Raw genomic sequence first — 22015 nt, forward strand, 5'->3', positions numbered from 1 at the left:
CAGCTAATATTTCTTCAATTATTTTGACGTCTGGTGTATTCAGTTGTGTCTGCGTGGACTGCAGAGAGAAACAGGAGAATCGGGAGAATGAAGGACCTGACCCAAACCAGCTGCTCAGAGCTTCAAAATAAGAGACGCTGTATTAATGTGCCGTTTATGTGCCATTGAATCAGCTGTACGTTCACTCCTCCAGCTTTTATCTGCTTCTAGCAGGACTCCCTCATCAGCAGGTGTGGTCATCAGCAGGTTTCAGGACCTGTGCTGAGTGAGTGTGAGCAGCAGGGGGCGTTTCATCCGCAGCAGTCGGATTAATGTTTCAGAGTTTCTGTGTCAGTAAAGCGTCTCTTTTACCTGTTAAATCACCATGGTAACTGATGCTGAACCCCTCACCTGGTCAGCAGGTTCAGCTCAGCATGTTCTCGGTGATGCAGACTCTGCTGTGAGCAGCTCGTTCAGCCGCACCTAAAACCCCGAATGAAGCACAAACGCAGTGTGACAGAAATGTGTTAATGTTGTTCTGCTTGATGCTAACCTGCTGCTGAGTCTCTGCAGGAAACACAGACACTCACCAAGAACACCTGCCCATACCTGCTCACACCTGTCCAATCACATTCAGCTCACTCTGATCTGCGACAGACTGAAGGGATTTCGCCTCCTCCTCAGGCTGTATGACAGGAAGCTTTAAACTCTGTGAGCTTAGAAATGAGCAGCAGCCTAAGAGCGCCCCACTGTGCAAGAACCACAGCCCAGAGCAGCAGAACAGGAAGTACCACACACACACACACACACACACACACACACACACACACACACACACACACACACACACACACACACACACACACACACAGTCCAGTGTGTGATAAGCCCAGTGGAGCCTCATAAAGAAACAGATCCTGATTTTCTCTTCCAGCTGTCTCAGTGACAGTAGAAGAAGAAGGAGGTTCTGGACCGACACTCACCTCCTGTTCCTCCTCCCTGCAGCCCGCACCTGGACCACCTGCACAGCTGCCCCTCCCCTGTCCGTTTACAAGAAGTCACACGACTGCAATACAGGAAGTGACAGACTGACAGATGCATGCAGCTGGATTTGAAGTGTTGCTGTGGTTACAGTGAACCCGGGGCTGACCGGCAGGAAGTGATGAAACTGCAGAAACTGATGATGTGACAGAAACAGAGGATCAAACTTTAAAGCGTCGGAAATCCTGATTTCAGCTCAAACTGATTTTAAAGCTTTAAAGCTCTGATCTGGGATCAGTGATTTTTTTTCATTGCTGTTTCTATCTGATCAGTTTCTCTGCGTCAGCCTCAAACTTTATTAAAAACAAAGGTTTCCATGTGACTTTTACAGACCTCAGTCGCTCCTGCAGCAGCACTGAAACAGCCTCCACAATCCATCAGTTATTAAAAAGCGCCGTGCTGATAGAAGCACATGTTATTAACACCACACAGTAAGACAACATTTCAAACAACAGCAAAGTTCTTGGAGTTACCGAGGAAGCTGCGGCAGAGGAGCTGCTCCAAGTCTCCAGTCAGCTGAGCCAGGTGGAGGAGGAGGCTCGTGTAACGGCGGAGGAGCGCTCCTGTCACAACCTGCGCACAGTTAGTGTGCAAACACGGCTGCAGCTTTCATCACAGGAAGCTGCACAATCAGCTCAAACTCAGAGTTCCTCTGTCACTAAAGCCTCTCTTTGACCTGTTGAATCGCCATGGAGACATGCTGGAAACACACACCTGTTCACACCTGTTCAGTCACCTCAGTCTGATCTGCGACAGACTGAAGCGATTTCTGCAGAGAAAGCTGATAACCACAGATTATTGATTATTGTCGGGATGTGTGGAGCTCAGCCTGCTTCAGCACTGAAATCCTGACTGTGTTAAATCTGGGATATTTTTTTATATTTTTACACGACTTTGATGACTCGATCAAGATGGTTTCCATTAAAAATGATCATAAACATACATGAAATTATGGATTATTGATGATTATTGACCTGACTGACTTTGGTTTTCATTATATTGTTTGACTTGTTTTGGTCTTACTGACTGAAAACAGAGCACCTGCGCTCCACCCTGAAGAAAACTGGTCTTCCTTACACCTTTCCTCCCTGACTTCCTGACATCATGAGACGGAGTGAGCGGGACACAGCTCCCGGCTGTTCCGAGGTGTGGCTCCTTCCTCTCCCTCAGTTACTGTCCGGGATCAACACAGAAATGATGTCTCTGAAGGTGAATGTCAGAGCTGTGGTGCCGTCTCTGCTGGAATCATTTTCATAGGCTGCACACAGTTAAAAACACTCCTGTGCAGTCAAACAGCGCTCAGATGAACGCGGTTACATCAGTGTTAGTCATTCAGCAGTCAGCAGTCAGACTTCATGTGAATGTGACAGAAAACAGCACGAGGCCTGTCTGAAGCACTTTTATTAAACAGACTGTTGGTGATATTTTTTAGGGTCTCCATGTTCAGCTTCCAAAAAAATCACTGGGATGAGCAGGTTCAGGTGCAGGCTGGTTATCAGACATCTTAGTTTCACACAACACACACAAAGACCAAAACACACACAGTCACACAGTTAAGACTGAGACACGGAGACAGAGAAAGATGCAGAAACAGGAAAAGAAAAAAAGAGGACAGGAAAGAGAAAAGCAGGAAGTGTGAGACAGAGAGTGGCCAACATTTAGATCTTACACATGATCACTGCCCACTTGCCTTTGACCCCTCCTAATTTACATAAAGTCTCAACCCATGAAACTTGAACCCCAACCAATCACCTGTTGAGGCTCTGCCCACTCTTGTCCCACGTGGGCTAAAGAAACAAACGTCACCAGGGTATCTCAGTGGTTTACAGCAGCTCTGACAGGTGTCATCATGAAGCATCTTCTTCCTATTCAAACCTCTGCTAAGATAACACCTCTGGTACCATCCCACACAGCCAGGTTTTATCCTCCCCCCAATTCATGATACAAACACAGGGGAGGCCTACAGAACTCCATGTTTGGAGCGTACCCGTCATAAGACTTTACTGAAATACAACCTGAGGTCACAAAGGTCATGCTTAACACATGTTCCTGCCTCCCACCAAGGCCTTGAGCACATGTGAGCTTCAGATATAACAGGCCTTACGTTCACCTCAGCAACATTAAAGCCTACAGTGTTCATTAATTCAGTGTGTGACTAATATACTTTTATTGCATGATATAAAAATAGTGACAGTAGATATCAGTATAGAGGTGATTAAAAAAATATTCCCAACAAGACTGATACAAAAAATGGAAATTTCATGAATCCTAAAAACTCATCCGGAGCTGCTGCGACCTTCAGGATTGTTTGACATGGTTCACGGTTTGCTTTCTGCAGAGAATCGTCTCCTCTGGAGATAAACCTGCACTGTTACATGAAAACATGATTCTGGTTTGTTTCAGCCCAGCTTAAAACTCAGGTATTTCTGAGCTCATCTGGAGTTCCTCCTGAAGGCCAAACTGGAAGTGATCCAGAGTTTTCCCAGATCCTCACTGCAGCTTCTGCTCAGGAAGTTCCCACACAGCAAAGAAAACCAGCTCAGAGGTCCCGGAGCGCAGCGCACCGGACCAGCTGGACAGGAGAGCGCCACCTGCTGGGGGTGGGGCCGATGTGCCAGTCTGAAGGGCAGCTCACTGTAACCTCTGTATGTGACCTGACACTGACTTCAGTGCTGGAGAGTATCGATAGGCCGGCTCCAGACCAGGTGGTTTAAACCTGGTCACTAAATCAGGCTTTGGTGGAGCAGTGAGATCAGCCCTTCAACACCAAGCTACAACCAACCTCACTGAAGATCTGCCACAGAGGTCTGACTGGAACATGAATGAGGGGGAGGTCACTACAGCATTGGCTGAACGTCAGGCGGTCACTTCTGATTGGTTGGTAGATCTGGGTAAAGTCTACCTGTGTATATATCTGTATTCCTGCCACCTTTTGGTTTGAACTATAATCAAAACAGTGATTAAAAACTTTATTGAAACAGCTGTGAGTAGCTGACCTGACCAGAACCTGAACTGCTGCCAGCCTGGAAAACCCTCAGAGAAGGCCTCCTCCTCTCTGCATCCATCCCAGCACCTGGAAACAAGCAGCCAATCAGCTGCATGCTGACTCCTCACCACCACTAACGGAGCTTGAAGCCTCACCTGTGACCGGTCCAGTCAGACCTTTAACAAACAGGAAGCTGCTTCCCTCTCATCTGACCTCACACTACTACTACTTCATGCTGATTGGTGCGTTTCAGCGTCAGGTTTTGGTACGTCAGGTGTGCGAGTCTTTCCCTCATTGCTTCCTCCACACAGTTCACAGCAGCTCGGTGAGGTTTGGGTCTCTGCAGCAGGAGAAACGTCCTCTGCAGGTCACCGGTTACTTTCCGAGCTCAGGAATGAGACTTTCATCCAGCCTGGAGGGAGATCTGTGATCAGGCTTGGCCTCCATCTTCAGGATGGAGAACTCCTCCTGCATCAGGAACATTATGAAGCAGCCGGACTCTGAGCTCGCTCACCCTCAGCAGCTCTCCTTCATCACCGTCAGCATGAAGGCGATGAAGGAGAGCTGCTGAGGAGGCCACAGGGCAGCTCTCCACAGTGAAACCTCCAAAGACCAAACACACAGAGAGCGGGTAACATGTAAAATATTTTATTTTCTGTAAATGATTCTAAATCAGATTCACCATATTTCCCCAAAAACAGAAACATCATCATCGTCACACGTTTACGTCCAATAATAAAAAAAAAAGACAAGGCTTCATGTCGTCTATCTGTACACATCAGCAGTCCTCTATATACATGGCAGCAGGACACTCAGACGCCTGCAGCCCGGGCGCTGGGTGAAAAAACACAAAGGAAGTGAAGGCCGCAGTGACACCTGCCCGACTCGCTTCACAGTCTGTCCAATCAGGACGCTGCGCCGGGACAGCAACACAAATTTATTCAAAACGCTGCAGTGGAACGGAGGAGCGCGCCCATCAGCAGGGGGCGAAGGTGAGGATGAGGATGGTGGAGGGGTTCTTAAACTCTGTGTGTGATTCTCTCATTTATGGTACAGATATTTACACACCGCCACGCCGGACCTTGAACGCACCGCAGGTTTAGAAAATAGCTTCATTCAGTAATAAATACAAAAAAAAAAATCTCTTATTTTACAGGAAATTAACAAACTGGGGTGGGCGGGGTGTGAGCGGTGGGCGGGGTGTGAGCGGAGGGCGGGGCTCAGGGAATAAAGTCCGTTTGTTTTTTTGTTTTGTTTTTGTGTTTTAGTGCAAGTTAAAGGACGACACATTCTCTGATCTCACATTTACATCTGTGCTCATTTTTACACACAATATACACAGAGGACCAGCCTCTTTTAGCCCCGCCCACTCACCTACAAATGTCTTTAACCCCACCCCTCACCTGCCAATCACATGCTTGTCCCCACCCACCCACATATATAACTCCACCCCCTGACCTGTTAACCCCCCCCCCCAACGTCAATATTATCACCGCTGATCAAAGAGATCAGTTTCATTATTATTGATATGAAGTTAAGCTCCACCCACAGAGAGGTGGGTGATCGACAGAGAGCGAGCTGCCTGAGTGTGTGTGTGTGTGTGTGTGTGTGTGTGTTCAGTTCATCCATTTGCGGCAGTTGACGGCTCCACAGTGACACGGGATCTTATGCTGATCGTCCTCAAGGTCGAACTTGTAGTCGTAGCACAGCTGGAGGGGGAGGGGCAACAATCAATAATCAATAACCAATAACATGCACAGACACTGAGGGACAGACTGACAGCTGGGTATCAGCGCTACCTCTTCTCCTCTCTGAATGCGTCTGCAGGAGCTGATGATGATCTTGTTCTCCTTCTCCACCGTCACCACCTCAGTGATGCAGTTGGGAGCACACGAGTGGTTGATGTACCTGTCAATCACACAAAGAGGCGGGGCTTTCACGGTTGAACAGACCAATCAATAACCCATAAAGCATCTCAGAGGCCGTGCTGTGACCGCAGCCTGAGTTCTCAGAGTTTATTGGAGCACGGCTGGTTTGGATGCTCATCAGGACGCGCCTGTGCTCGCCAGTTTCCCCATAACACCACCCTCGAGCTCACAGGTGTGGCACTGGGCCCCTGAAGGTGATGACCAGAGCAGATCTGGGGACTCTGAGCTGTGTCAGCATCAGCTTCAGGATGCTCTCCTCAGCCTTTCTGTGCTCCAGCTGTTACTGTCTCAAGGATACTTTAAGGCGTGTGGGAGTTTTCCAAACCACTGGGGTGAAGGTGAGGCTGTGTTCTCCACCCTGGCACCAGCTGAAAGAGAAAGGGGTCAGCTTCCTCTGAAGCATGTCTGAGCTCCCTTAGAGACGGGGTGAGGAGCTCAGAGCTGCTGCTCCTCGGACCAGAACACCTGGATTCTCCTGGATTCTGCATAGATGAGATGGGAGGAGACCCAGGACACACCGGAGAGACTGGACGTCTCTTTAAGATGAACTGCTTCAAACAAAGACGGGTTGTGTTATTACTGTCTTTATTAACCTCCTTGCTGGAGCCGTGAACTGCATCAGCTTTGGTGTGACACACAGCAGGGGGCAGTCACCTGTATCTACACAGGAAGGGTTCACTGAGCCAGGGGTGCGTCTCAGCAGCAGGGACGAGATCAGTGACAGGAAGCTGAAGGTGCGAATTAATGAAGCAGCATGTAAATAATGTCTGAGCTGGTCTCACCTGGCAGGTCCCCCGGTGATGGTGGCATCGATCACGTAGTCGTTGTCGATCCGGAACATGTACACGCCGCGGTTCTGCACACAGAAACACAACATGAGCGTCGAGTCAGAGAGAAAACAGAGTTCAAAGAGCTGCTAACCAACAAGGAACCAGGGCGCTCTCTGCTGATGCGGCACCGGCAGGCTCCGCCTCCATCAAACGCAGTTGCTGCTTCACACGTTTTTGTGTTTGTGTAACATGAACGAACCAATCAGAGGAAACCTTCAGTCCTATGAAAATGATTCAGATGTGAGCCTCCTCAGGAGGACCCGCCTCACTAACAGGGATCGAACCCCACAGAGGTCACAGACTTTAGTGTAAATCTGCCTCACTCTGTGTGTGTGTGTGTGTGTGTGTGTGTGTGTGTGTGTGTGTGTGTGTGTTACCTACCTGTGACTCGTACAGCCTCTCCTTGCGATTGGCTACTTCACTCCTGATGATGGTGCCGATGTACTCGATGACCATGGTGCACTTCTCAATGTCTCTGGCAGCGTACAGACCCAGACCCTACACACACACACACACACACACACACACACACACACACACACACAGTCAGCTTCCTGTCCTACAGTCAGCGTCACAGGTTCGTTTCCTGCTGCAGGTGACTCACCTGGATGCGAGAGCGAGCCAGGTACACGTTGGTCTTCCACTCTGCCTTCATGCGTCGGTACTGTGATGACTTGGAGTGGCGTCCCTGGTGAGCGCCGGCCACAGTCTCACCCGGAGACAAAGAGATGACTCCGGGAACGAGGCCCACGATGGAGCCCACCGAGCCCTGACACCTGGGGGCGATGCTGGTCAGCGGGTTGGATCTGAGGGAGGGAGAGGAGGCTTCACCTCATGAACTGGTCTGGAGTTCACGACGTGTTTAATACAAACATCCAAAACTTTATATGTATGTTAGCCTGTTTCCAAAGAGCTGCTCTGCAGCTCGTCGTTATTCCTCTGAAGCACCTCGACCTCTGAAAGCCTCTCTGGGAGCATCTTTCCAACAATCAGGTCACTGACACCTCATTAATGTTCCTGTTTATTCTGCTATCAAACAACTTTCAGCATATTTTATTGTTCATAGCAAAATGTTACTATTGAAATAGGGCTTTAAATGATTTGAAAATCATTGTTTTGGAGACGGTCGATGATGTAATGTTTACATGAGAATAAAGGCCCTCTTTAACCTAAACCTGTGTCGCAGTAGTGTCATAATTATGAACATTTCTGCCATCCTGCGAGTCCTGAATTTAAACCTGCTCCTGCTGAAGCCCTGAATCTGTCGCCTTCAAGTGCACGATTTGAGGCTGGAGAGGAAGTGACATCATCACTTCAGCGCAGGTACCTCTTGGCCTGGGAGGCTTTGGGTTCGGAGCGGGCGGAGCCTGACGGGTTGAAGGCCAGAGGCCACTCCATGAGAGGGTTCCTGCCGTAACGAAAGGTGTAACGCTCACAGACCTCCACACCAGGTAACTACAACAGACACACACAGAGCACAGGAGGTCAGGGTGAGTGTGGGTCAGTGTTTGAACATGTGTGTGCACGTGTGTGTGTTGAACTTACAGACTCGATGATCCGGGTCACTGCAGACGTGGTCAAACCAAACAGATCTTCTCCTTTCAGGTAAGTAGGGAACAGTTTCAGCATCCCACTGGAGGCCCTCATCTGGGAAACTGGTTCCAGGATCTGATCCCACACAGCTGCGCGTGCACGCACACACACACACACACACACACACACACACACACACACACACACACACACACACACACACACACACACACACACACACACACACACACACACACACACGTTTCATCACTGTGTTTCTGTGGTGCTGATGAAACCAGCAGCAGAGTGGGACACATCCTCCACTTCCTGCTATCACAGGTGATGTTTACCTTTGGGTGTCGGGCCGGTCAGAATGAGGTCATCGTATCCCTTCTCCACCACCTTCACCTTAAACAGCGGGTGGCCCTCCTTCTCCTCAATGTAGCACATGTACTTGCAGCGTCTGCAGAGCAGGAGTGGAAGAAACATCAGCGTCAGTCAGACCAATCAGTGCTCAGGTCTACCTGAGGTCAGACCTCACTGCAGAGGGAGCTGAACACCATCACAGACACTTCCTGTCTGCGAGCACCAACCAGCAGCTGCTAATCCAACACCACCATCACTGCCCAATCTGTAGACACGTGTGCAAAAAGGCCCTCTTCCTGCTTCTGCCTTTCACAGTAAAAGCCCTCGACATAAACACTGCAGTACAGAGGCAGAGGAAACTCTCCCTCCTGCAGATCTAAAATTTGTCCTTACAAAGAAACGTCCTCAGGACGACGGTGACGTAGCAAAGATGGAGGCAAGTGTGGTAATCCTATCGTAGGTGTGGCACAACACTAAATGAAGCCGTCTGAGGAAACGTGCCGTTTAATCTGTGATGATCAGAAACTACATGTGCTCACTGACAATCAGCACACTGCGGCCGTTTTACCTGTTGCTGTGGCGCATGCTCCAATAGATGCGGTTGGCATGGTAACCAGCGGGGAAAATGGCAGCCTCGTTGTGGAAGGTGCTCATTTGATGTGGGAGGAGCCTGCCGACGGCACGGAACAGCAGGCTGCCGACCCTGAAGGTGTGCTGCCGCTCGCCGCGCTGTACCACGGCGGCAATCTGCCGCGCCTCGTCCCGCTGCACGAACACTCGCCGAAACACAGCAAAGCACCGCAGCTCTGAGTCGTACGGGTCGGAGGCCACCATTGCCATCGGGTCAAGGATTGGGCCAGGAGTGGAGGAAGGGGAGCCGCTGCAGGACCTGTCCCCACTGAGAGAAACGGTCCTGGGTTTATGCAGGTGGCAGAGCATGGTCTTATCCTGGAGGACAGAGGAGGAGCAGAGTGAGGAGGCGCAGACTGTGCACGTAACCTCAGGTGTAACACGGCCTCAGAGTTACCTTGAAGAAGGTGCAGTGGGCCTGCAGGGCGCAGGTGAAGTGGTAGGTGTTGGTGCAGCGGAGGCGGTTGCAGCCGCTCGTGGCGCCGGTCTGCTGACAGTGAGCGCAGCGCAGCGTCAGACCTCGTCTCAGAGCCAGCTCCACATTGATCAGGGCACCGGCCTGAGTCTCGTACACCTCACTGGACCACAGGGCACAGTTCAGGTGCACCTGAGACACAAACGCAGGGGGCAGCAGGTAAAACAGCAGCTCTGGACCACCTTCAGGAACTCACTTGAGCAGAAACCAGCATACTCACCCAGAGGTCCAGGTCCAGGTTGAGGAGTCTGGCTGGTCCATCGGTCTGTCCGTCTCCCTGCTGGTGACAGAAGCAGCACCTCCGCTGGTCCTTGGGCAATGGGTCTGGACGAAGACATGCCCCCAGGTTCTTCAACAACTCATCCACTTCCTCCTCTGTTGGTACAGCAACTGCCTCATTAGGAATGCAAGGACCCCTGCGTGGAAAGAAAGACGATTACTGATCCTCCGATTCTCCTGACCTAGCAATGTGAACGCTAGCTCTGACTGCCATGGTAAAGAGACCAGACACCCCATAGTCCCAGCAGGTTTGCCCAACCAGGTCCACAAGTCACTGTTCCTTTTTGCAAGTTGGGCCAACTCCCACACCCCCTAAATATCCAGGACAAAAAGAAAAAGCATGATTCTCCGAGGTTTGACTAACAGGAGCACTTTCCTCGCCAGCACCTTCCCAGAGAGGCTGAGGAGTGCGATGGAGGACATCCTCTGATCATCTGACAGCTCGGCTCTTCTCTTCAACCCACTCAGGTGGGTCGTTCCTCCCAATCACACCTCTCCATGTCTGACCGCTGATACTCACGTCCCCCAGTAGGACCAATACCACTGCTTCATTTCACAGTCAAACGCCTCTTTTCTGGTTTAAATATCACTAATACCCCCCCCCCCCCCCAAAAAAAAAATCTCTCCCTCCCTCCATTCCCTGTTCATTTCCTTGTGCTTATCCAGGGTGCTGGACAATCAGCAGACAAGGTTAAATTTCCTCGTGTACCTGCTCAGTGTGATGCTAACACTCCAGCGTCTCCAGCGGGAACTCTTGATCCTTTTTCCGTGGCGAGATGACAACAAGTCCTCCCCACCTGGGACCGCCCGGGGGCGGGGCTTCAACTTCACCTTCACCTGTAAACCGGTAAGAGAGTCAGTCAGTCTTGTAATCAATCATCCAACTTGGTAAGATATTATTTGACAGGTAACCCCACCCACCTTGAGGCTGTCCATGCGAGGCCTGGTCTCCATGGTGATGGCAGAGGCAGACGGGAAGAAGAGAGGTGGGGAGGAAGATGTTGGGGGAGGGGAGGAGGAAGTGTGGGGTAGGGAGTGGACAGCAATGGAGGACATGTTGTTGCTGTACTGGTGCTGCACCCTGCTGGGAGCGGAGCGCTCAGAGCTGGACAGCAGGACGGGAACTGCAGACTGACAGACAGATGGATGCTGTTACAGCAGTGCATTGTGGGAAATGTATGTACACTAAACTAAAAGATACAAACAGATTAAACTGTGCCAGCAAAACAACCAACAAAGACACCGGCACACACTCACAGAACCGGAGTTACATCCAGTAACATAAAGACAAACCTTTCAAAGTTACATAATTGTTATTATTAGATTCTACCAGGTATCAATACTCAATACAGGTGAAGGTAAAGATCATTTTAATACCCCGCGACAGACACCGATCAATAATAAATCAATAATACTGATCTGTACTTACAGAGCAAACAAACAAAAAAACAAGCAAATAAAAGACTGAAGAGTCAATAATGAGACCAAAGGAAACCTGCAACTACAACACATAAACCAAAACCTGCAACTAATCTAAAAGCAACCAAACACCTGCAACTAAAGCAAAACTAACTGCAGCTCTGTGTGACATCAGTGGTGTGGGCTACGCCTCACCTTGATACCTGCAGACCTGCTCTGGAGGTCGCTCATGTAGAGGGTGGAACAGTTTGGACTGCAGAACAGCAGGCTGGATCCCGGTCCAGACTGACCCTCCTGTAACACACACACACACACAGACGGTGACTTCCTGTCTGTGAGGTCACTGACTGATAACACCCTCTGCTGCATCCAACCTGTTTGAGCTCCCTGACGATGTGCTCTCCGTTTCCCAGCAGCACCTTGCAGTAGCTGCAGCACTGAGGCCTGGTGGTGGTGGCAGTGCTGCCCTGCTGGCTCAAGTCCATCCTGACACCTGCAGATACACCGAGTTGAGATACGCAGGAGAACACACAAACACACAAACAAACAAACAAGTGCATTTGCGTGTACAGACCTGTGCTCACAGCGCTGGCGGCGGCTCTCTGTTTGGCACCGGTTGAACCCTGAAAACACATCAAACAGCTCTCAGTGACATGCAGACCATCACCGACAGCAACAAAACGCCGCCACCGTGACGTGCAGCGTTCTCACCTGCATGAGCGGCACCTGCACACCGGCCAGCAGGGCCAGAGAGCTCTGCTCGGGGCCGGACGCTCGGCTCAGCTGGTAGTCCAGGGGGACGGTGACCCGCAGCAGCTCCGCCACTGCTGCCATCACACCAGGAACGTTCTGGAAGCACAGTGTCACAATGATGACATCTGTAGGGGGCGGGGCTACTAATAACTCAGCACAGAGCGAGAGAGATTTTTACCTGAGCTGCAACAGGGTTCAGGGTTATCGCTATGGTAACCAGGTCTGTGTTCGAGCAGGAAGGAAGACCCTGACGGTTTGGCTCAGTCTTCACTTCCTGTTTGACTGCAGAGCCTGAAGACAGGTGAGCAACAGGTGAGCCAGTTTCAACAGACAGGAGATATTTTAGAGTCACGGTGTGGTTGACTCACCTTTCCCCCAGGCACAGGGCATCATGGGTAGTGTAGGCGACGGGCACGGTGAGGGAGGCTCCAGCTTGATGAAGGACAGGTCGGGGTACCTGCTGACCTCCATGTCTGCCACACTCTCTGGAGAGGATGATGGGACGTAGCTGTCGGGGCTGTCGCGCTCTGGTGAGTCCTGGACCCTGAGGACAAAATTACATGAAGAGGAGTCAGTGAAACAGAAGACGACGACGAGGGGCTTAACTTCACACCTGAGGGGTGGAGTTTACCTGAGCTCCTCCTGGTTGTTGTGGGGTGGGGTTGGAAGGGAGGCAGGCACATCTACCGTCTTGGAGGCGTGGTTTAAACCGAGAAGCTCCTCCCCTGTCTGCTTCAGAGCCGATGCTCCTTTCACTGAGGTACAAACAGGTGGTAAAGATCAGCCACTGCATGCATTTACATCACCAAGTGGCCAAAGGTATGTGGACAGCTAAACTGAGTAACACAATGCTGTGAAGATCACCACTAAACACCAGGTGACCACATGCTTGTGGCCACACGGCGTGGTTTTAAAGTAAAGGCATCACATGTGAACGGGCTGACCCAGGGCCTGTCAGACAAAGCAGTGGGAGAACTCTCTCACCCTCCTGCTCGTTGATGTCCTTCCTGGCCAGCTCCTCCGTCGTGGCGAAGCCATTCACCAGTTTCTGCCTGGCAACAGGCGGAGGTGTGGGGGGCAGGGAGGCCGGAGGCGTGGGGGGGTTACTGAGATTGTTCTGCTGGAGGGGCACACAGGAAGTGATGTAACTAAGCACAAACGAACAGTAGTACTGTAGTATTACTGCATTACTGTTGTATTCTGAAATGGGGCATTTTGCAGTTATACTGTGGCATTATTCAAGTATTAATGTGACATTATTTATTGCAGTATTACTGCAGTATTCCTGCAGTGGTACCTTATATATGAGCTGGGAGTAGTAGTCAGAGACTCCGTCCAGGCAGGCGCTGCCGAAGGAGCCGCTCAGCCTGGAGTCTCGGCCCAGAGAGGAGCTGCCGTATGGGGGGAACAGACTGAGATCCACCCCCAGGACGGGCTCCATGAGGGGCAGTACTGCCAGCTGTGGATGGAGGGGAGTATTTTAGAGTTTCAAAAGCATCTGCACGTGATATTATCATACTGTGTGACTCTACTTCTGCTAAGTAAACAGGAAGTGGCGTGACTCTACCTGTCTGAGGTGTGTCACCAGCGGGTCAGATGAAGAGGAGGTGGAGCAGGAATGGAGCACCTTCTCTTCCTCCTCCTTCTTCCTCCTCTTGCATTTGGGAGGAGCTTTGTCTTTGTCGGTTCGGGCCGGTTTCTTGCAGCGCTGCGCCTTCTTCCTGCCAAAGGGGTCCAGCAGGTCTGAAGCGGGGCCGTCCCTCGCCACCTGGAGGAGGATCATGTGATCATCTTCAGGTATGGATTCATATCACTGACACTTAATTTTAATTAACTACAAGGGTTGCATGACATCACAGTTGTTTGCCCTGGCCACCTTCTCACCATGTTGCCATGGGAACCAGCTGCATCATCCTCTTCAGACCGGACACTATCACTGGACAGCTGTCGTCGGGCAGTGGGCGGGGCCAGGGCAGTGGGCGATGGCGTGTTGGAGGGGGAGGCCTTGTCCCGCAGCAGGTGTCTGAGAAGCTCCTTTCCTGCGTCTCCTCCCTGATGAGGAGAGGGAGGGGAGAACGGCTCACCCCCTCCCTCCTCCATCTTCACCACACCTGCTCCACAGGCTCTGCCCTCCTCACGCTCCTCCTGCATAGAACGAGGATGAACACTTGAGGTCAAGGGACACAATGCTGTACAAATACCATTGCAGTATTACTGCAGTAATGCTCTCTTGAACAAACCTTGACCTCCTGGCGAGCTGCAGACAGGGGCCCCCTCTGACCATCCATGCCCAGACCGGAGGCTCTCTGCTGTGCTGCAGAGAAGACTGACAGCCGCCTCTCCAGCTCTGACAACGGGGCCAGACCAGAGAGGGAGGAGCTCTGAGGAAAGGACATGTCTGATTGGTCCATGCTGCCAAAGGTGGGTGTGGAGCATGCGGTGTCTGACACAGCAGGGGTGGGTGGGCCAGTGAGGTCATCAGAGTGAGAAGATAGTGGTGTCCTGGCCCCTCCCCCTCCCGTGGTGTCCTCTCCATCCCTCTTCCTGCTCCTTTTCTTGTTTAGTTTGTCATCAGGGATGATGTCAGAGTAGAGCTGGATGAGGGAGGTGGGGCCTCCAGAGGAGGAGCAGGGAAAAGATTGTGCTAGGGGGGTTGAGGGGGAAGAAGAGGAGGAGTCGTGTCCAAATAGATGACCCTGCCCTGCTGGATGGGAGAGGGTCATTCCTGCAGCTCCTATCCCGGCTGGGCGTGTCTGTCCTTGAGCTGAAGGTCCTGTGAGGCCAGGGAGCCTCGGCCTGGTGTTGCAAGTAACCACATTCATGGGGGGTCCATGGTCTGGCAGGACCTTGCTTTGCTCTGCTGGAGCTGGGTGGGCTCCAGGGTGTAGTGGCCCTGCTGTGAAGCCCTGTTGGAGGCCTGCCTGCTGGGGAAACAGCGCTCCCACCTGGCCCTGGAGCTGAGGTGGAGGTCTGGAGGTTTGGGGAGACTGGAGAAAGTCTTGAGGTAGCTCAGAGCTGAAGAAGGGCATCTGGGACAGAGTGTCGCCTCCGGGGGCAGGTGCCGACCCTGCTCCAGGAACCGGTCCTGCTGTTGGTCCGACCCGAGGCCCCGATGGAGTTCCAGCTGGAGGCATGGAGGCCCCCAGGAGGCCCTGATGCTCAAGCTCCAGCCTCTGCTGGAGGGCACGGTGGCGCTCCACCTGAAAGCAGATCAACAGGATTCACCCACAACACAGAAAAACACATGAAGCTGGAGGAGAACCAGACTGGAGACATGTTTCTGTCTCTGACCGGTCACTCCTACAACCACAGTCATACTTTTACGTCCCCTCTTCTGATCAGCTCCTGCTGCCAGATGTGAAATTAATAAGAGCATCATCTGTGCAGCTGCAGATTTATGACTGACTCTGCCTTCATCTTTACACGATTTTAAACAGTCTTCTTCTCACTGACCTGTTACAAAAGTGGAAAAAGGCAACATGGAGCTCTCCTCCTCCACTGACTCTGAACATGTGGACCTGGATTATTCTGTCTTTTAGTTTGAGGGTAATCCTTTTAGCAAACACAACCAACCAAAGGACCTCCTTGGTGGAGCTGATTTGAAACTATTTGTCCTTCTGAGTAAGCTGGTAATGTTGGACTTGGCTTGAGGCTCCAGACTGTCTCGCTTCTCTTTATGTTCAACCACAGAACTTCATGTGTTCCTGGTTTTGGGTTCTCTGCATCTTTATTTCATGATGTGTTCCAGCTGTCTGAGTATGAATGTTTTCTAGTTCTGATGAAATAAAAACTTCAGTAATCAGAGAGGCGGTTTAGCTCTGAGGAGCATCATGTCTGCACTAAGAAGTGTCGACCAGCTGACTGAGACCTGAACCAGTTTGCTGTCCTCTAATGTTTTACCTCCTGCATGAGCTGAACTCGCTGCCGCTCCTGCTGCTCCCTCAGCCTCTCCCTCCTCTCCCTCTCCTGGAAACCCTCACTGAATGGGTTGTTGTCATCAAACTTGACCTACAGAGGAGGCACAAACAGAGAGGTTAAACCAGCATCCGGGAACAGCTTTTTCTTTTGTTTCAGAGCATTCAGTCTGTAGACAGTCTGTACACCTCACTGTTATAAAACCTGTCTGGGATAACTGAACCGCAGTCACAACATCATCCTGGTTTGTTACCTGAGGCGCGGAGGCAGCTCCGTCCCCAGTGGCTCCATTGGGACCTCCTGTGGGGCCCCGAGGGCCAGCAGAGAAGCCTGCTGTTGGAGCTTTGAGGCCGGACACCATGGCAGAGGGGGTCTGGGGTTGTGTGGGGGTACTTGGGAGTGTTAGGCAGGCCAGCAGGGATTTGAGGGGGCAGATGAGGTGGCATCCTCTGCCCCACCACCCCTGGAGCCCCACCCCCTGGGGTCCAACCAGGAGGTACGTTTGGGGGGCGGGGTGGCACGGGGCCGCCTGGGTGGGCCTGCATGGGCACAATGGGCTGGGCAAGCAGGTTCTGAGGGAGGGGAGGCGCCGGCTGCTGCTGTAGACCTCTCTGAGGATGTTTGGTCCGGTAGTCATCAATGAGCTCGGCGTGGTCCTTCTGCTGCTTCCGGATCTGGACACAGACAAACACTCAGCACCAAATGTGGATCAATCTGATACTGATAACAGTCAGCAGAGGCTGACCTCACTGCTGGCCTCAATATTTAACTTTAATCTGGAATCTGGATTTAAACTGCACTCAGTTTAATGAAGCTCAGGTGAGTTACCTGCTCCAGCTGTTTCTGGACCAACCCCTGCTGCTCGCTGATGTAGCGGAGCTGGGCCGCGTCCTCCTCGCCAAAGGCTCGGCCCGCCTTCTTGGCCGTTCTCTGTTTGGCAGACAGAGCCTTCTTGGTCTTGCGGTGGGCGGCGATCTGGTCCTCCAGGAGGCGCTGCTGCATTTGCAGCAGCTGCTGCGTCTCCCCCAGCCACTCCTCATACTGCCTCCGCTGGGAATCATCTGGGAAAAGAATGTGTCAGATTGTTGTGGTGTAGAGAAGATGGAATGATATTTTCAACATTTATAAAGAAGTAACATTTCAAACTGTTGGACACAGATGAGAGCCTATTGCTCAAACATGATTGGCTGGAAACAGAAACCAACTGCTTCTAGCAGAGAAAAAAAAAAAAAATCTGGTCCCTTTGCTACAGATGCTACATAATCATAAGGCATTCCCCAGGGCTCCATATTAGGACCACTGCTCTTCTCTCTAGACATAAATGATCTTTTTATACTCATTTCTGATTGGTTTCTGATACTCACTGACAAAGCCGGGGCCGAAGCTTGGGGGGTTGGGTCGCACCAGTTGAGTGTTCAGCTTCCCGTCCTGATGCAGAGAAGTCCACAGAGATGTCAGAGGAACGCTCGACTCAGTGTTTTAAGTTACTGTGTTTGAGTGCTTCAACATACCTGTCCGACGAGGTGTGCAGGCTGAGGTGGGCCCTCAGGGACCGGGGCTCCTGGAGCCTGTGGGAACCTGACACACACACAGACAAAGAGCTCAAATAAAACCAAAGCTCTGGATTAAATGGCAGGTCCACAGAGGAATCTGAGGTCAGAGGTCAGAAGCTGGTACCTGTTGACGACCACGGGGCTCAGAGCGAGGTTTCCCTGAGTCATCACTTTGTTGATGCCTTTCAAAGCCACCATCTTAGCCTTCATGATGGGGTCTGAAATTGAGTCAAAGTCTGCAGAACAAAACAAACAGAGTTCAGAAGGTGCTCCATCAAATTAAAAAAAAAAAAAAACGGTCTTGCAGAGCTTCGTGAGGGAGTTTCAGGGTTCTGGACTCTTACCCACACTGGGGGAACGCTGAGTCTGTGGTGGAGCGTTGTCTGATCAGACCTGCATCTGTTTCTGCTGCTGCTGCTCCTGGCGCTCTTGATCCAGGAGGTCCTGCAAAAGAAGTGGCTGCTCCTCCAGGAGCAGAGGCCTATGTTGTTTAGGTTCTGCATCTGGTTCTGAGGAAGGTAACCTTGGGTCTGCTCTGGCTTTGTGCGGAGGTCCCCAAGAAGCGGGGCTGGGTCTGGGGGTTAAGGAGCAAGTGTGGCTGAGGGGGCTGGCGAGAGGTGGTGGTGAGGGAGAGAGGAGGAAGAGTGAGAGGGGTGAGGTGGGGCTTGGGGGCCCTGAGGAGGCAGACTTGAGTGAGGAGACACTGAGACAGCCTGAGGGTGGGAGGTGAGGAGTGCTGAGGAGGAGGAGGGGGGTCCAAAAGGTCTCTGCTGCTGCTGGAAGACAGACTGTTGTCCTGGGAGAAGAGGAGCAATCAGAACAGATCTTTAAAAGCTGATCAATAATCAATCAATAACATGAGGGGGCAGTTCAGGATTGTATTTGTTTACCTGCAGTCACATGGGGCTGAACTCTGGGTGCCATGCCCGTGGATGGCACCTGCTCCTGAGCCTGGAGGGCTGGCAAAGCCCCTGAAACAGAACCAGAATCCTCCAGCTTGTCCTGGAGATAGTGGAGAGGTTATTCATTATGTTCTCTATTTAACTTATTACTGATTATTGATAAATTGGAGCTGTCCCCACCTTGGTGAGGTGGGCAGAAGAAACTGCAGCATCAGGTCCTGGAGCTCCTGAGGGTCTGCTGGTGGCAACGACTGCCTCCATCTTGCTGTTGTCCTTCACTTCCTGTTTGACCTGTCCTACCAGGTGGGAGTTGCTGTCAGTCTTTCTGGAGCCACCAGGGCCATCCTTCCTCTCTCCACCCTCCTTCTCCTCGACATGCTCACTGAGGTCCAACTCCTCATTAAACATGTCCTTCTTGTCCTCCAGGTTAAGCTCGGGGTCGGCATAGGCGATCAGGTCAAATTTCCCGGACAGCAGGAAATCATCGAGGTGGAGGTCATTAGGACCCAGATCCAGGTCTTCTTTACCTGAAACAGAAATGAAGGACGAGTCAGACTGGACGAAGGACCAATGACACACTCAGGTTTAATTTACCCTTTGCTGGATTTAGCTTAGGCTCAATTCAGCTGGACCTGTACATTTCTTAGACCTCTATTTGAAGCTGATCTCAGTATCAGTCATACCATCTTCAGGGTCGAGGTTCAGGTTGAGGTCAACCAGATCCTTCACCTCCACGTCCTCCAAATCCTTCACAGCTGAGTCCTCCCCTTCCAGGTGCTCCTCGATTCCATCAGCTCCTGGGAGCGCTGGCTCGCCGCTCTGAGTTAGCACCACCGTGTGACCAAGGTGCTGGTGTTCCTGCTGGTTCAGCTGATCCACGCTGCCCGACATCATTATCTGCTGGCCCATTAGCGCATCACCCATCCTGACCCCAGGACCGGGTCTGATGGCAGGTGGCTGGGGGTCCTTGGGGTGCAGCAGAGGAGCCTCGGGGCCTGGGGCTGAAGGAACAGAGAAGAGCAGCCTCAAGCGGTTCTCTGGAGCACGATGTCGAAGCTCAATGTAAGGCTGTCCCATGATGCTGTGCTGCTGAATGGGCAGAGAGCGAGGGAGGAAGGGCTGGGGAGCACCTGAGGGGAGAGAGAAACTCTTCTTAGATAAAGTTCATTTTCAGTATTTTTGACCCATCGGCCAATCAGTGGGACTGTGCTCACCTTGCATCACATGCGGGTGAGCACTGGGATTCCCGAGCGGTCGGATGGCAGTGAAGTCCCCTGGCCTCCTCATCTGGACAGGAACTCCCTCCATTGCACTGAGCCCAGAGGCAGGTGTTGATCCCTGGGCCACATGCAGGAAAGGCTCCTGGAGGCCTGTTGGAACTCCAGGAGGGCCTCCAAGCCTGGTAAGGAGAGAAAATATGACTCAGACACACAAATCAGACCTTCAGAATAGATCTAAACCAGGATTCTGTTGCTCCTCTCACCTCGGGGCCGGTCCTCGGACACCCAGCTCTCTGGGGAGGCTCTGCCTGGGGAAAGAAGCCTCACTTGGCGTGAAAACCCTCTGCTGCTCTCCTGGGAAACCTCTAGGGAATCTCAGGGCTGGAGTCCCAGCAGGCCGCACCGTGCCAGGGTATGGGGGCGGAGGGCGGCCAAACGGGTCTGTCTGGACAGGAGGAGTGCAGGTGTTGGAGGAGTCTTCCTGGGGCCAGCTGTGAAGAGGTGTGACAGAGCCAGGGGAGGGGCCGGTTGGAGCAGTCGGGGGTGCTGCTGGTTCCTGCAGACCTTTCTCCTGCCGTAACGCACTCTTCTGCTGCTGCTGCCTCAGGATGAGCTGCCGAAGCCGCTGACGCTGCAGAGCAAACAAGAGGACGGAGGGGACAAGCTAGAACCAACGAGAACCAGCAACACAACAGAAAACCCGGCAAAGAAGGACTTACAACACCTGTCTTACCTGTCTCAGCTTCTCCTCCGAGTCACCAAGCTGAGGCATCATGCTCATTGGTCCATCTAAAGAGGAAGATATTTCATTGGTTGCTGTCTTGTCGGTCTGCGATGGGCCGAGTGTCACATGACCCTGCTCAAAGGGGTCATGACCCGGAGTGTGACTGGCCAAAGCAGAAAAGCCACCTTCCTCTGACATCCCAGTGTGCTTTGGGGTCTGGCTGCTGGGGGTTCTGGGAAATGAGTCCTGCTGTTGTCTTCCTGGAGACTGCTGTAATTGACCAGAGAAGCGATCAGTAGAAGAAGTAGTGACCATGTGAGAGCAAAACATGAGGGCTGTGATGTTACCTGGTGGGGGGTTGGGGTGAAGGTCGCCGGTTCTCCCGGAGCCAGGGGGGATGAAGCAGAACTTGCAGGTTGAGGAGCAAAGCTCTCTACTGGGATCTGGCTGAAAGGCTCGTGGGCCTTCTGGGGCCGCGGCGTGGAGGGCTGCTGGGCGTAGGGATCCGGTGAGGGTCGCGGTGTCCCTGCAGGCTGTGCGTAGGGGTCGGTGGGCCGCTGACTCCCCGGCGATCGGGGGAAGTGCTCTGTGACAGAGGGGCGGGGTGTGCCTGGATTGGAGGCATAGGGATCAAAAGTTGAGTGAGAGGGGGAGGGACGTCGGCTCACAGACTGCTGGTTGTATTGATCCAGTCTCAGTGCGGTTGGTGTGGTGAGGTATGTGGGGTCCGAGTGTGGCCGCGGAGTACCAGGGGTCTGTGGGTTGGTGTAGGGGTCTGGAGAGGGTCGAGAGGCCAGAGGTGACTGCTGGGCGAAGGGGTCGGGGATCGGTTGACTGTACTCTGGTCGTGGTGTGCTGGGCGTTTGGGAGTAGGGGCTGCGGTGGGGGGAGCCCAGTCCTGACAGCGGGCTGGAGGGGAAGGGAGGCTCCTGTGACGGAGGGGGGACAAAACCCAGGTCAGTGGGCCTGGACAGGTCCCTCCTCCCTCCTCCTGTGCTGCCAAATACCTCCTGTTGAGGGGGCATGGGGGCTTTAAACAGGCCACCCTGAGCCAGTTCACCGACCCGACTACATGACTCGGGCCCAGTAACTCGGACATTCGTCCTCTGGTAGGTTTCAGCCACTCGGATGCCGGCATGTCTGACTGAAGGCTCAGAGGTGGAGCCAGAGGTGGGGCTCATCATCCCGGGTCTGTTCTGCTGCAGCCCTGTCCAGAGGAAAAAACACTGATTGATTACCTTTGTTTTAGACACATAAAACAACAAACAAAAACATACACATACAGGCACAAACATTAATATGTACACACACAGAGACAAAAATCAAACAAGATCTACCTGACGTGAAATAACTCAATTATCGAGCCTGAAACATACTTATTAACCCCCCCACTCCACAACACCAATGTACTATGTTCACCATCACCCCCACTTCCCTTCAGTACATGTATACACTAACCCCATAAAAAGAGAGCACAAAAGA

At 52.2% G+C, this 22015-nt stretch overlaps 1 protein-coding gene across 1 annotated transcript in view; it reads right to left on the reverse strand.

Annotated features, from left to right (window-relative positions):
• Positions 1 to 5490: 5490 nt before the first annotated feature.
• The window catches only part of LOC115799881 (histone-lysine N-methyltransferase 2C-like), a 51666-nt gene continuing 35141 nt past the window's right edge, over positions 5491 to 22015 (reverse strand). The window contains 41 exon segments of the mRNA XM_030757180.1: positions 5491 to 5715; positions 5806 to 5914; positions 6717 to 6790; positions 7146 to 7262; positions 7369 to 7570; positions 8092 to 8219; positions 8310 to 8446; positions 8648 to 8760; positions 9232 to 9611; positions 9691 to 9900; positions 9989 to 10184; positions 10757 to 10884; positions 10969 to 11178; positions 11662 to 11760; positions 11841 to 11959; positions 12041 to 12089; positions 12178 to 12315; positions 12398 to 12510; positions 12588 to 12763; positions 12851 to 12974; positions 13204 to 13339; positions 13517 to 13678; positions 13787 to 13987; positions 14104 to 14364; positions 14460 to 15419; positions 16120 to 16227; positions 16388 to 16516; positions 16518 to 16808; positions 16963 to 17195; positions 17499 to 17562; positions 17646 to 17712; positions 17812 to 17923; positions 18032 to 18304; positions 18337 to 18483; positions 18578 to 18689; positions 18770 to 19116; positions 19273 to 19719; positions 19804 to 19988; positions 20073 to 20440; positions 20543 to 20803; positions 20881 to 21740. Of these exon segments, the coding sequence (XP_030613040.1) occupies positions 5623 to 5715; positions 5806 to 5914; positions 6717 to 6790; positions 7146 to 7262; positions 7369 to 7570; positions 8092 to 8219; positions 8310 to 8446; positions 8648 to 8760; positions 9232 to 9611; positions 9691 to 9900; positions 9989 to 10184; positions 10757 to 10884; positions 10969 to 11178; positions 11662 to 11760; positions 11841 to 11959; positions 12041 to 12089; positions 12178 to 12315; positions 12398 to 12510; positions 12588 to 12763; positions 12851 to 12974; positions 13204 to 13339; positions 13517 to 13678; positions 13787 to 13987; positions 14104 to 14364; positions 14460 to 15419; positions 16120 to 16227; positions 16388 to 16516; positions 16518 to 16808; positions 16963 to 17195; positions 17499 to 17562; positions 17646 to 17712; positions 17812 to 17923; positions 18032 to 18304; positions 18337 to 18483; positions 18578 to 18689; positions 18770 to 19116; positions 19273 to 19719; positions 19804 to 19988; positions 20073 to 20440; positions 20543 to 20803; positions 20881 to 21740 (8639 nt within the window). The 3' untranslated portion in view covers positions 5491 to 5622.

The sequence above is a fragment of the Archocentrus centrarchus genome, chromosome 20 (genome assembly GCF_007364275.1).
Source record: "Archocentrus centrarchus isolate MPI-CPG fArcCen1 chromosome 20, fArcCen1, whole genome shotgun sequence".
NCBI classification, from domain to species: domain Eukaryota; kingdom Metazoa; phylum Chordata; class Actinopteri; order Cichliformes; family Cichlidae; genus Archocentrus; species Archocentrus centrarchus.